General features: G+C 37.6%; 1 protein-coding gene across 2 annotated transcripts; it reads left to right on the forward strand.

The window, feature by feature from the left end:
• Positions 1-219: 219 nt before the first annotated feature.
• Positions 220-13,703, forward strand: LOC122842985 (filensin). 2 transcript variants are annotated; one of them, XM_044137341.1, is made up of 9 exons: positions 220-459; positions 3,783-4,524; positions 5,990-6,050; positions 6,259-6,354; positions 8,438-8,530; positions 9,683-9,796; positions 10,658-10,878; positions 11,966-12,057; positions 12,291-13,703. In XM_044137341.1, exons 2-9 carry the CDS (start codon positions 4,151-4,153, stop codon positions 13,217-13,219), a joined length of 1,980 nt encoding a protein of 659 aa, XP_043993276.1. In that variant the 5' UTR covers positions 220-459; positions 3,783-4,150; the 3' UTR covers positions 13,220-13,703. The 2 variants fall into 2 exon arrangements, with proteins under 2 accessions (XP_043993276.1, XP_043993277.1); XM_044137342.1 differs by having other exon boundaries at positions 4,102-4,524.
• The last annotated feature ends 407 nt before the right edge of the window (positions 13,704-14,110 follow it).

Here is a 14,110-nt window from a genome sequence, read left to right on the forward strand (position 1 = left end):
GCTTTGAAGTAAAATAAACTTCAATGATTACATTTAATAAGTGAAATAAACTTCATTGTGTACTCCAGAAAACTCAAGGGACCTTTGAGATTATTTTGGACTTGCTGTGTTTACTGAAATTTTAAAAAAAAGTGATATAATTCAACTTTTTTTTCCAGTTTGGGCTAACATACAAAGACATTGCTTTGTTGCTTGCCAGACTGTCAGATGTAACCAGCACTCCAGGTGTTTGCTAATTGCTGCTGTCGCTAGTTTGTGGAGCTGAGTGGAGGTGTAACAGGGGGAGAGGTGATCTGTGAGACGGAAGCTCAGAAGCTTTGAGCTCTGAGGAGGAGCTGCACTTCCGAAAGCGGAGGAGGCGCACCTTTAGTTCCCCCGGGCGTTGCGCAGCTGAATGGTTGTCACGGGAGGTTAAAGGATTTCTCAACCACGAATTAAAGAATCAAGGCAACACTCCAGGTAAGTTTTTGATGTAGGAATAACATCATAACATGATGTTAAGCTCAAAAAAGTTGATTTTACATGACACTGCCCTTTTAAAAAATGTGGGAGTCCACCGAGCTGACACTAAGTTCAGCGTGGTGAACGTAGTCGTTTATTTTGTAAACGTTTAAGAACTATGTGCATCCACACTACAGGATGCCGCAGCACAGAAAATGGTGTAGATGATATTAGGGACCAATAGGAGGCGCTGCAGTGTTGCCAGATTGGGCCGGTTTCTGGGTTAATCCTCAAGTCTGTAATGAAAAAATACCTGTATGACTGCAGGTTGGGTATAAAATTTGGACTGTTTGTACATATACCTAAGTTATTACGTAAACATTTAATAATTATCTTACAATATTTTAATATGTATTTACAAAACCAAAAATATGATTAAGCTAATTTGTTTGGTCATTCTGTCACTGCGCTTCCTAGAACTGAGTAACCACTCGACACATAAGTGGATGCTACACACACAGCTGTTGGCATCAAAACCAAAATAAAACATATCTGAACTGTATTTTTTATATGTTCCATGTCCTTTTGCTTGTTTGGATTTTATGAGTCCATGCTTCGCTATATGTGCAACAGTAGTAATAAATAATGTTTAACACATTGTAAGAGAATTGATTTTGTTCTGAACTGAGTGCCCACATGTGTGAACATAATTTTCAAAGATAATACATAGTAGTTATATTTATTGGACCATCCTGACCAAAAAGAGCTAGAAGACATTTACAAGGTATGGCTTTTCAAAATTCTGGTTCTAGGAGGTTGATTGTTATATTAGAGTGAAAGAATACTTTATTTATTCAAATGTTAATTGAAGGTTAAACCATTAAAGATCTCTAATTATCAAAGGAATACAATTGGTGGTCATTCATAAAACACAAAATCTCCCTTTAAAACCTGAAACAAACTAATCCATCCTCAGAGACTCATTTGTTAGTCTGCTCTTGTAATAAGGTGAACATGAAAGACAGCTGACATTTACTACAATTTACACGTTTACAAACACATGTTGAATTTGCACATTGACTAAAGTTAAAGGAGGAAAGGAACATTACTTTCAATACAGAATTTTGAGATTTGTAGCACACAGGCAGACAAACAAGTGGGGCAGTTGGGGCTTCAAAATAAAAAAAGAAAAAAAGAAAATGGTGCTAAAGCGACTTGGTTCTAAGGTCTTGGCAGACGACACAATCAGCACCAGAGCGCAAAGATTTGTTTGGACTCCTTGGGCGTTCAGTCCCATGTCTGAGAACTTGATCAGCCCATCTCTAAAGAATACCCTGGGGGCTAAACACACTTCAGGTCAGAGGCATAACAGCTAAAGTGGAACCCACGCAGTGGTGAAAGGAACTGTCAACGATTCCCTCTGACCCAGGCAGAAGAGGGCATTTGCTGTGCTTGTGAGCAATAGATGATGTAACCTTTTCTTTCTTTGCCGTGAGGGAGTGCTTCCACACTTTGGAGATTGCGCTGTTAGCTATTACCGAGTAGAAAAAAAGAAGATAATTTAACTGCTAATTAGGAGGCAGGCAGCTGCTAAAATGTTAATAGAAAGCAAAACAAAAATGTGAAGTTGTTTGTATGTATAAAAAAGCAGAACAATTAATAAAAAAGGGAACCAAATGTCCTGGTGAACAGCCTCCCACACAACATAAGCACCTGTCGTTCTTTTACTGCAGTCTCTGTGAAGCTTTTTTCATTCAGCTGTGTTCCGGAAAGCTGGAGAGGTTTGTTAAGAGAGAGAGACACTTTGCTCACCTTGTTTTATAGCCTGGAGACGAAGCTATGAAATTAGCTGTTTTGGTTCTCATTCTTGCAGTAAAGGTTGCAGTAACCAGTAATTGTGGAAATTAAGGGAGACAAAGGAGAAGGAATTATGGAGTAGAAGATTAAACCTTGTTAGAAATAATTTTATGTAAGAGAGCAAGTAAGAATGTTAATGCATTATAAACCCCTGCTCTTATCTATATTGTCATAATAACGTGCATGGTTATAATGGCAGATTTTATGGTTTTTAGTTATTCGCTTGTTAACTGAGTCCTCTCTACCTGCCAGATGTTATAACAATGGTGTTTGCTTCCACCACCACATAGTACAAGTTGTGGTGCCTTTTTTTTTTTTTTTTTTTTTAACGAAAGGGGAACTTTATTTGTTAAAGTTGACCTCAGTTATTTAATTTTATCACTCTAATATTCACTTGTTATTTGTGCTACGTTAAAGTTAGTTTTACTTTATTTTGTTTCATATGCTGCTTTAGTTAATTTTGTAATTTTTGGTTCCTGTGTTATGTGCTGCCTCCCTCATTTGGCAATTTTAGGCAACTCCACCTCTATTTAAGCAGCTTTTTGTTCTTTGTCTGCAGGTCAGTTTTGTTTGTGTTCAGTTGACCTCAGTTGAGATGGGCCCAAATCTGTCATTTATCATTTGACTTAATTTGTATTGAAGTTAGATGTTTTGCTAGCTATTTTTTGGAATTATTATTTTTTAAATATTTTTATTTTATTTAATTTTTAAAGTTTTGAACAACCTTGTCCTTGTTTACGTCTGGTCCCTTACACTTTCAAACAGTGGACCCCATGTAGTAGATCTTGACAGTTTTTTTCCTCATGTTGATTCTGGGTTTTCTTCTTCATATCCAGAATGACTCCAGAAAGATTTACAGACAGTCCTTATATCTGACTGCAGTATAAAAGAATAATAATATAGATGATAAAGATTGTTAATTGTTTTATTCTGTGTTTTGGTAGTATTTTAGGATTCAATCCCATCTCATTATGGGCCATGTCTTCTTAAAAAGTGCACCTAATAATCTTTTGTAATACCTTAGATTGGAAACCACCAAGATTTTTTTGATCTCTGCCTGAAGTGACAAACCACGTAACCAACTCCAGGAAGTTCCAAATGTGGTTATTCTGTGTTCCTGGGCAGACTAACCTGGAGTTTATGATCAAAGTCAGGACATATAACCCTCTTTTCTATGCTTAGAGATTTGTGTGTTGCTTCCTTTAGTAGTCTTTGGTGTAGCACCACCACAAGAGAGGCTGTAAACAGTTTTTCATAGGGTTTGGTTCATTAGTACAGTGGGGAAAGCAGACCATACCACCTGAAAATGTAACAAATGTTGCAACTTTGGTCATCAATAAAATCGAGTTGACTAGACTTATCGTGTGAAAAACCCAAACTCAACCACAATTCAACTAGACTTTACCTTAAAAGACCTTTTGCCTGGAAATGTTTTTGTCATTCTGATGCATTGTCCTGCATTAAATTTCCCCTCTGTGCTGCAGTGGGCCAACATCCAGAGGTCCAAACAGGGATACAGAAACCAGCTGACTAAGAACCAAAATAATAGCAAGGGACGACCTAGTTCTTTTACTGGAAGGCCAATTGTTTGCTTTTGTGTTTCTGCTTCGTCATCAAGAGCAACGCTTTTCACATCTGTGCCACAAAAGCAACAATAAATTCTGGAAGGCCCCAGGCTGATATGATAGGAAGGGCGAGGGGCCCGGGGCAGGGACAGCTATTTCGACTATAGTCATTGCTTTACACTGTTCAGTCTAGCATGAGACTGCTAAGGGTGAGCACCCAAGTTTTCTCACATTAAAGGTGCTGAAGCACTCCAGGGTTACCATCAGCCCAGAGGAACCAGGCCAAAATGTTCAAGACCAGGTTCCACCGTGAGGTGCGCAAGGAGAAGTACGAGCGCTCCGATGTCTTTGATGAAGAAACCGAGGACTCTGAAACCCCTGCAGGCGTCTCAGCCATCCAGGGCTGGGAGAGCCTTCAGGAGCTCAACAGCCGCTTTGCCCGGTACATCAACCGAGCTCGAGTGCTAGAGCAGCGGAATGCCGTGTTCCGCAAGCAGCTGGAGACGCTGCAGCGGATGGAGGAGGCCAGTGGCCTCGAGGAGGCCTTCACAGAGCAGATTGAAAACAACAGGCAGCGAATCAGAGAGCTGAGCTCAGAGCACGGCAAGCTGGAGCGGGAGTTGAGGGAAGCTTGCCACATGCTGGATGACTATACCAACAAGTAAGGAGGATGACAGACATTTGTTTATCTGTTGGTCAAAGGTCAAAGATGGAGCGTAATTAAGTAAATCATATTAGAATTTATAGACAGTGATCAACAGCAGAAGCTACTGGGTAGTTGTTGTTTTTTGGGGTTTTTTTGCTTTTACTTTTCAGAAAATATAAGAAACCTAAAGTTAAAAAACTTTTCACCATCACAGAATTTGGATAGTGATTATGCCATCATTTTAGCTGACTGCTTATTTTTCACATCATGGAAAATTGTTCAAATATTTACTGTTTTAGTCCGTCCTGATAAAAGTTCAGTGTTTTTGTATGTGATCAGCCATGAAAGCACATTATTTTTTTTTACAAACTGTTATTGACTGCTACAAAAAATTTGGTGTTTTTATGGACCGCTCTTTAAACAGGTTAGGCTTCTTTCCATATGTGTCAAAGCCATTAGTTAAGTTGTAAATACTGCTGGACAGAAAATGTACTGTTGTTTGCACTCAACTTAGCATTACAGTAAAGCTCAAAATTACTCAGATTACCTGGCAGATTTAGATTTAAAGGAATATTTTAATTTGCCACCTTTTTTCTATCAGAAATTGATGTTAATATTTTGCAGTGGCTCAGTTAAAGGTACAGTATGTAACTTTATTTTAAAGAATATGCTTTTTGATATATTTGTTAAAACTGTCACCATCTCTTGACAGTTTGTTATGCGATAGATAATCTGTGAAAAGATCGATGTCCTCCACCTCCTCCCTGAGCTATTCCTGCAGTCTGAAAAATGCAACGCGCCCGATCAAAAACAACCAATCACAGCCAGGAGGAAGGTCTTACTGCTGTTACTCAGTCTCATTTACCCACTGCTAAATGTGCTAAAGGCAGAGAAACAACATACTGTTACAGAAAAACCATTCATCCACTCTCATTGCTGGCTATGCTAACTTACCTAAGCATTCACCACAGGACCTGCTGATAGGGAATAGTTGGCAGCGCAAGATGAGATTGTGTCTGATTGTCACTAAGACTCCGGACCCTGATTGGCTATTTCTAGCTAGCACTGGGAGAAGACAGACAAGCTCGATCCTCAGCAGCTCAAGACTTGAGGGCTATGCAAATACACAATCGATTAAAGCAGGCTCTCATAACAGAAGCATAAGTCTTATCTGTGAGAGGTATAAATAATTTTGGGCTTAACTGTTTATTGATAGGAACAACATTGGCTGAGTTAACTGGTAATTTGTGAATTACTGCATCTTTGCAGGCTAATGTAATATATTTATATTAACACAGACACCACTTTTAAAGTGTGAGGTTCTTTCTGTACAAATAAAAATAAAACAAACGCTTACCTTGTCACCAAACTGATCTTTGAATAGAAACTTTTTTTTGGTGACACTTTTTGGACGCTTGATAAAATAAACTGACCTTCGCTAAGTAATACATGTTTCTTGTTTTTTGTTGTTGTTTTTCAGATACAAAAGTGAATGTGATTACCAAGAGCGGCTGCGGGGCACTCTGGAACATTTGAACAAGGTACTACATGGGAGAACCTATGCTTGTTTACATAAAATATGAAAACAATCATTTTTGCTACTGCAATGTGAAAAAAAATAACCAAGACTGTTAATAGGAAAGTTTTATTTTGTTGCACTGTGTAAATGTTTAATAAATTAATGTCCTCTTTTTCTCATATCACATTTTTTTCTTCTCTCTTTCATTTTGTTCTCTTTTCTCCCTACAGGAAGCTGACAGTGCTCTGCTAAAGAATCTGGAGTATCAGATCCAGTCTCAGTTCCTGCAGGATGACATCAATTCCACCAGAGATAGAAATAAGAAGGTCAGACTAACAGACTGCTTACCACTGCTTTGGAATTTTGACAAATGCTGTTCAAGTGATGCACAATGTTCATAAAGTAGCACAATTTTGTCTCATGATGTGCTATCCACATGCGGCTTAGATGTTGAATGCTTGAGGTGTCTCCATAGGAGTACAGTCTGACCTATTTTCATATTAATTTAGCTAATCATTTTGGACCAGTCCGAAGCAGACCAAGGCTCTTTGCACATGGATATAGAACAAGGACGTTTTATCGCCCAAGCATCAGGCAATCATAAAAAATGGGATAGAAAAAATAAATAAATAAAGATGTTAAACTTTCTGCTCTGACACTAGAAAGTTGTAAGTTTACAATACACTAACAGACATGCATATTTCATTATATCCAGTAAATGTGGACGATGTAACGTGAACATACTGCGACCGTGTGTAAAGTTTATACTCCATGAGACTGTTTGGAGTAAAAATAATTGCTAATATGTTCCAGGTGTTCTGGATTTGCGTTTTAAATGCTGAGGTTACATCTAGCCAGTTGGACAGAGTCGCACAGCAGCAGAAGCTCACACCAAGACTTCAGATGTGTATTTGATCATTTATAAGGATTAATTTTTCTTTAGAGGGTTGGAAACAACAGATTATCACGCACTATTAGCTTAATACTTATTATAAGAGGCTTAGCTAGACTACTGGTTATTTCTTAATCTTTATATTATTTCATTATTTTTAGTCCTTTTCAGAAGCTAACATTTCTTTATTTTTAAGCGGTTGTAGCCTAATCATTTGGGCTTTTTGTTACAAACATACAGGGTTTTTGATGATCAGTTCAAATTTAGATTCTTCTTGGCAATAAGTGGAAACTAAACCACCAGTAATAGGAAATTTAACTGTATCGCAAACAAGTTTCTTAAAAGCTACAGCTCACAGCATATGGATATCTAACCAAAGTAGCTTCACTTATACTTAACATCTTCTATCGTAAAGGAAATATCACCCAGAATTGATACTGTAGGAACACCATCAAGTATAAGGTGAATAGGGACCTTTATAGTTATCCACATTGTACAAATGACTGGAAGTGAAAGGCATTTAGTGAAAGCCAAATAAGCCAAATGCATCACAATCATTATCTTTATCTTAATTTGTGTGTTGTTCAAACCTATTATCTCAGCAGAAATGCATTGGTTAACTCATAATCTGTCCAAAAATGTATATTTAGTCAAATACTATTCATTTGAATAACTGCAGAGTTGATATTGTGTCTGTCAGAAACACATTTGATCTCAACTTTAAATGAGTCTTGCATTAAACACCCAAACAGATGCCAGGGCATGTGTTATAAATTTCCTGGGGCTTTAACAAGCATTTGTGTTTTTGTGATGTAGGTGGGAAAAGACAGCAGAGAAAAAAAAAAAAAGAAGAGAAAATGCAGTAGCCATCACAGGCACTTACAGAGAAACGTGTACACAGAAAAAAAAGAAGAAAAATTGCCTTTGTGTCGCAGTAAAAGCTGGAAGCTTCAAAACAAAGGCAAAAAATAAAAATAAAAAATGCTGAGGCACATAAAGACTAAAATGTTACATGCATCATATGTAAATTCAAAAGACTTTCTTGCTTTCACAATTTCATTCTATTTTTTGCTTCAATTGAGGCAGCTTGATGATGAATTATTCCATTACTCTACAGGGTTTACGCAGCATATCAAAGGGCATTGCTCTTTGTACATTATGTAGAGTAGAATAAGTAGAGTCATTTCTTGTGAATACGAGGCTTACAGTATGCTGCTCAGCTTTGAAGTATTCCTTAGGAGTGAAGAAATATAAGCTACTGTTTATCATGCTCTTAGATCATGACAGTATTGATGCTTATAGGTAGAAAATCCCTTTTGTTTGCAGAAATATTCAATTATACAGCTGGGCTAAATGAAAGTCTTAAACAAATTTAAATTTATCTCCTCAAATCCCCAGTAAGGTTGAAGCAGATTTGCAGTTAACTGTTAGAAGATGATCAGATAAATTTTCCCTTTCTCACTGAACCATATGCCTGATATATACTTTTTTTCTTTCTTTGACTTATTTTATAACAGGACCTTGCAGAGATCGAAACCTACGTAAATATTTTGCAGCAAATCAACCAGACACTTCCCTTTGCTCCCAATGTGTCAGCTGGCATCTCCGAGGTAAGGTCACCAATGTTGTCATCGTGTGCGTGCATGCGTGTGTTTGTCCAACACTCCCCGGGGGAAGAGGCTGGTTGTTAGCATGTGTGTCAGCCCTGCTACATGTAAGCAACTGGTGAGGTCCCTGTCTCCTCTGTCCAATTGGCTCCTTGTCTGTCCATTTGTCTGATTAGTTTGTCCTTGTGCGTGTTTTGTTGAGATGGACATTAACTGAACCTTTCATCAAGACTCCTGTAAAGATTAGCAATTTTAAAAGTGTCAGGACACATAATTGGGTAAATACCGAGGAGAATGACAGTGCATTCTAATTTTTGAGTAACTGTGCCACCGTGGCCGCTGTTTGAATGTAGTAGATTGGACATTTATTTGTTTAAATGGGTCTTAGAAGCAGTGCTGCTTCCTAATGTTCAATTGGTTCTGTCTCCATGGACAACGGGGTGAGAGTCAGTTTTTTCTTACTGCAATAAGTTAAAGACTCATACAGTCACCTTGAAAACACCAGCATGTTTCATGACTACTGCTCAAATGGTGCGCTCCTAATCAGGGATGCATTAAAAAAAAAAAAAAAAAAAATATTAATTAGTAATATAGAAGTTAAAGTATTTATTGAGACCAGACTGAGGAAAAGGTGTTGAAGGTCACAAATTAAGTTAGAAGTAGAATAATTTTCTATAGAATTGCATGCAAATTGATACTGGAACTTGTTTAAATCAAGTCTTTCTGGCCACTCTCCTAAATTTATTTAGGATAAATTTTAAACCCTGATGGCTCTCAAACCATGATGGTAGATCCTCATTTTTTTTCTATCCAAAATCTCATCTACAAGTGAATGGAATTCCACATTAAAGCCTATTAGTGTTGCTTTAATTTTGAAATTTATCAGGATTTTTTTCAGGAGATGACAAGCACATGGATCAGAATGTACCACGCACTTGTTTTGGCATTTCACAACCCATTTATTCTATTTCAGTCATTTTTTTTTATTTTTTATTTTTTAGTTGAAATATATTATTTATTTGTGGAAATAATCTTTGTATAATTATATATACATTCCTAATATCAACTCAAATGAGTAATCAGTTGATGGGAGGAGTTAGCACCATGCAACCGATGATGTTGAATTGCATTTTGAATTGTGCTAAATGTGTGAAGGAGCAGGAGAAGTTGCTGGCCCAAAAGAAAATACCAGGGCTGCAGACTCAGCTGGAAGAGTACAAGAGCGCCCTCTGTCAGCTGCAGATTCAGAAGCAACGCTTACAGAGTGAGGTAAGTTGCCATGGCAACGTGACATTTTGCGTCAATCAAAGGTACCCAAAGAGGGATTTTTGAGGACTTCACAACAAAATAATGAAAAAAAATTACAGTATCCCTTTTGTATGGCCAGCTTCTCTTTTTTTCCCTTTTTAATTAATAAATTCTTATAGTAATTGCTTTTATGCCCTTCAATAACAGAATGTGTGAGTCATGTTTTTAAAACACCGGAATGCTCCTAAATTTATCATGCCATTTAAAAAAAAAAAATGCTTTGTTTAGTCAAAATTCCAGCTCCAAAGTTTATGCCATGCATACCATTAAAGAATGTATTTCATATTCAAAAGGTTGAATGAATCCAGTTAACATCAATGTAATTTTATAATAATGTAAATCAGGCAGCTGTTTTTATTTTTAATTATATTCCTCCAAAGATATCAAACATTTGGAATATCAAAACAACAGATCAAAATCTTAGATCATTGATTAGCTCAGCGTTTCCTTAAGAGCTGAATGTATTTTATCCTTTTTAAATCAGTTAAAGGATGAAGGTGATAAGTAGTTTTTATAAGGTGTTGAATTCTATGGCAGTGTGACTTTTGTAACATGTTCATATTCCATTTTTGTTTTTTATTTTCAATGTACCATATATTTGCAGAAATAATCTTTGTATAAATACAGATATCACCTATTTTTACTTCCTCCGATATTATGTTTAATTTAATATTCTGAATTATAATTTTAATCATTATTTTGCTACCTACATGTGTCAAATAATAATTAGAATGATATGGGTAAAAATTTCAGTTCTTAATAATTATTACCAAGATTGTACATTGTATTTTCTTTAACAATGTTGATGTTGTATTCTCTCAGACTGCAATGTTGGAGCAAACCATCAAAAGCACACAAGAGAATTATGACAATGAGATCCAGCAGTACAATGAGAACATTGAATCTTTACGGAAGGAGATTGAGGAAGCTGAGAAATCATTGGAAAAATATATCAGTGACTGTCGCCACCTGGCCATGTATCAGACATCCCTCGAGAACGAGCTGGAGCGTTACAAGAGGATAATCGAGAACGAAGATAACAGGTAGACTTCTTTCTTATGATTTCTGGACCAGACAAATACAGTTTATCAAGCATGTTATAACCTTTCCCAACACCCAAAGAAACTGCAATGGTGTAAGAGTTTATTCTGCTTTTGTTTTGGTTTTGGTAACAGTTCATTATATTAGTTTTAATCACACCAACAGTCAAAATATAGTGTTGGAAGAGAAATGGTGTGGGGCTGTTTTGCTGCTTCAGTAACTGAATGAATTGCCGTAGCTGATAGAAACGCATATTCTCCCCTCAAACCGAAATTCTGTTCTCTTCCTATCCCAGATTAATCGGGTTATACAGAGATGCTTCGGATTAGTGTCCAGAGCATTACACTTTGAAATAGCTAAACATTTGTAATGAGGGTTTTGGGGTAGTCAATTTAAAGTCTGCACTTAAATATGATTGACAGTTTACTCTAAAATGTGAAAATCTTCAATGTGGAAATCAAATTAAAATAATCATGCAAGCAAGAATGAGCTCAAATTCATCCAGAGTGATTTAACAGAGTTAAGTGCTGTGTAGCACCATTATATTTAGGGGGAAGTGTTGTTTTTATTTATTTATTTTTCAAATTGTACCTATACATTTTCTGTTGAGGTATATTAACAAAATATTATTTCTATTAAAGCATGTCAAACTTTCTGGCATAATGAAGTACTTGTTGTGCCTCTTGACATTTGTTTGTCCAAAAACAAGCATTGCTCTTATTTTCATAGTTTAAAAAACAACATTCTGGCTGCTGATATCCCCAGATCATTTTGGTGATTTACTGGCACAGTAAATCTCTTACTGTAAATCACCTAAGTGAATAGTAAGTACAGTAAATCTTTAGTAGAGCATTTTTTTTTTCTTTTGTAGAATATAATTTAACAAGTTATTGGAGTACATTGCATCCACCAGTAGGTGGCTCTGTGACATAACAGATCTTTACCTCTTCCACATTGCAATTTCTTCCTTTTCTCACTTACAGACAGAAATTTCAACTGTGTGTTCTCCAGGTGGTAAAAGCCTTTGAGCACATCGCTGTTGTCTGGGCAACATTTTTTAATATCTTCCTCTCTTTTCTTAACCTGCAGGTTGAATTCTGCCATAATTGGCACTCCCATTACCCTGTTTACCACTAATTACCGCTACACTCACACACCCAGTGCATCAAGCAGGGGGAGAGGTAAGGACATGATGAGCAAATCACAGCTGGTTTGTTTTTAAATTCACCCTGAAGGGTATCATCAGTTACCATCATATTAGAGAGTAGGAAATATTATTGAAATTTACAAAGCTAACAAAATAATGCTCTTACAGGCACGAGAAAAAAAAAATCAGTAGCTGCCACTTAAGTCATTTTAAATATTTATCAGTTCATCAGGTTTAGTCACTTGACTTGTCTTTATTTATGCCCAGATATCACCCAAGCTATCCAAGATATCACAAACATAAAGCCTAGACAGAAGATACTGGCTAAAAAGGTCTTGAAGAAGAAAGAACTGACCCCAAAAGATGTCATAGACAACAGCCAGGAGGAGAAAAACACAGGAGAGGGTGACAATGAAGAATCTAGTGTGGTCTCATCTGAGGAGGTGCAGGCTAAAAGGGTAAAACAAGAAGATCAAGGTGCTGTGCTCCCTGGAGTTTCTCGACAGGATGTCCCAGATGGAGCGCAGATTAGCAAAGCCTTCGACACTCTTTGCAACATTGTCAGAGACAGAATGAGAAAGTACCAGAGACCTGAGCCAATCGCTGATTTCTACACTAAAGGTCGCTATGTCCTTGTTACTGGTGATGGCAGCTACTTGGATCCCTGCTTTTACACTTCCACTCCGTCAGCTGGTCGCATCTTTGTCACAATAAGAGATGGGATGATGTATCCTTATGACCCTCATGGACGTGGCACACCCTCTCCTCCACCCCGTCAGCCCCTGGTGGACCCCAGCCCTCTCAGGCCCACACTGCCTCCCAATGCAGGAGAAGATAACACTGGTGGAAAGGCCAAAGACAGCGGAGGAAGAGGTAAATCTAATAATGGAGAGCCTTTCTCAAAAGATCCAAATCCCTTGTCTCCACCGTCGGACTCAAACTCCCAAGATCCTGTGCCTGGGAAAGACATGCCCAAGAAAAAACCCGCAGCCCGTGGTGGCAGCAGTTCTAGTACCGGTTCCAGCACCAGCACCACCAGCTCGAGTAGTTTCAGCCCAGACACCATGACCTATGAAAAGGTGGAGGTGGTGGAATCTGTGGAAAAGTTCTCCAATGATCGCAAAGTCAAAGGTTACGAGGAAACCTCCATGGTGGTGGAGACCATGATTGAAAAGTCGAGCAAGAAGAAACGTTAAAAACACATCAACTGTTGGCTGCAATGTGGTCCAGGCCCTTAAATGAGAACACAGTGTTGCTTTTAACTAAATCCAAAATGACTAACAACTATGTTTCAGTCTCTTTGGGACATGCATCCTGCATGAACCCCAACTAAACCCTGATATTCCTCTTGCTTGCTTCATGTCTCTGCTCCTGAGTCCTGGTTGCATTTCAATTGTGTTCAGCCAGCACCCATGCCATACGTCCTTTACTGTCTGAAAACTTGGGACAGGATTAAAAGCTCTATGCCACCTGAAAAAAAAAAAGAATAAAAATTTTTCTCAAAAAGAGTGAGAAGTTGTGCCACCGATTTGATGTTCTCTTTTAGAACTCTGGCTTTCCCCTCTTAGCTTAATTGTTTAATTGGATTCCACTTTCTGCCCTCAGCACTATTTTGCTGTGTATCAATTGGATTTGATATACTGAATAATAAAAGACTCAAACAGCTAAAGTTTTGCTTTGTTCATTTTAAGATGAAACAGTTACCAAAACCAATTGTTTTTTTCTTTAAAGGTTTTTACACTAGTGACCTTTATTTGATAATGATCTGACAGGAAAGAGGGTTATGACAGAGGGGGAAGACATGCATAAAGGGTTAATGGACCAGGACTCGAACCTGTGACAACTAGATCTATGACTCAAGCCACCATAAAGTGTGTGCCGCATCACCGAACCCACCAAACCATTTCTGAGATAGGGAGTCCGGTGATTGACTGCAAGAGTCATTACAAGATCAGAAACCATAGAACGTCAGTTCATGACGAAAAGCTCAGTCATAGTTGGATTATGCAACAGATAAATAATCAGAAGCACACCAGCAAGCCCACATCTGAATGGTTAAAAATAAATAAATAAATAAATAAATAAAT

This window comes from Gambusia affinis, linkage group LG13 (genome assembly GCF_019740435.1).
Source record: "Gambusia affinis linkage group LG13, SWU_Gaff_1.0, whole genome shotgun sequence".
In the NCBI taxonomy this organism is placed as follows: domain Eukaryota; kingdom Metazoa; phylum Chordata; class Actinopteri; order Cyprinodontiformes; family Poeciliidae; genus Gambusia; species Gambusia affinis.

Coding starts and splice junctions, on each gene's coding strand:
- LOC122842985 (XM_044137341.1), top strand. CDS start 4,151: ATGTTCAAGACCAGGTTCCACCGTGAGGTGCGCAAGGAGAAGTACGAG. Junction 4,525..5,989: donor CTGGATGACTATACCAACAA/GTAAGGAGGATG, acceptor GTTGTTTTTCAG/ATACAAAAGTGAATGTGATT. Junction 6,355..8,437: donor CCAGAGATAGAAATAAGAAG/GTCAGACTAACA, acceptor ATTTTATAACAG/GACCTTGCAGAGATCGAAAC.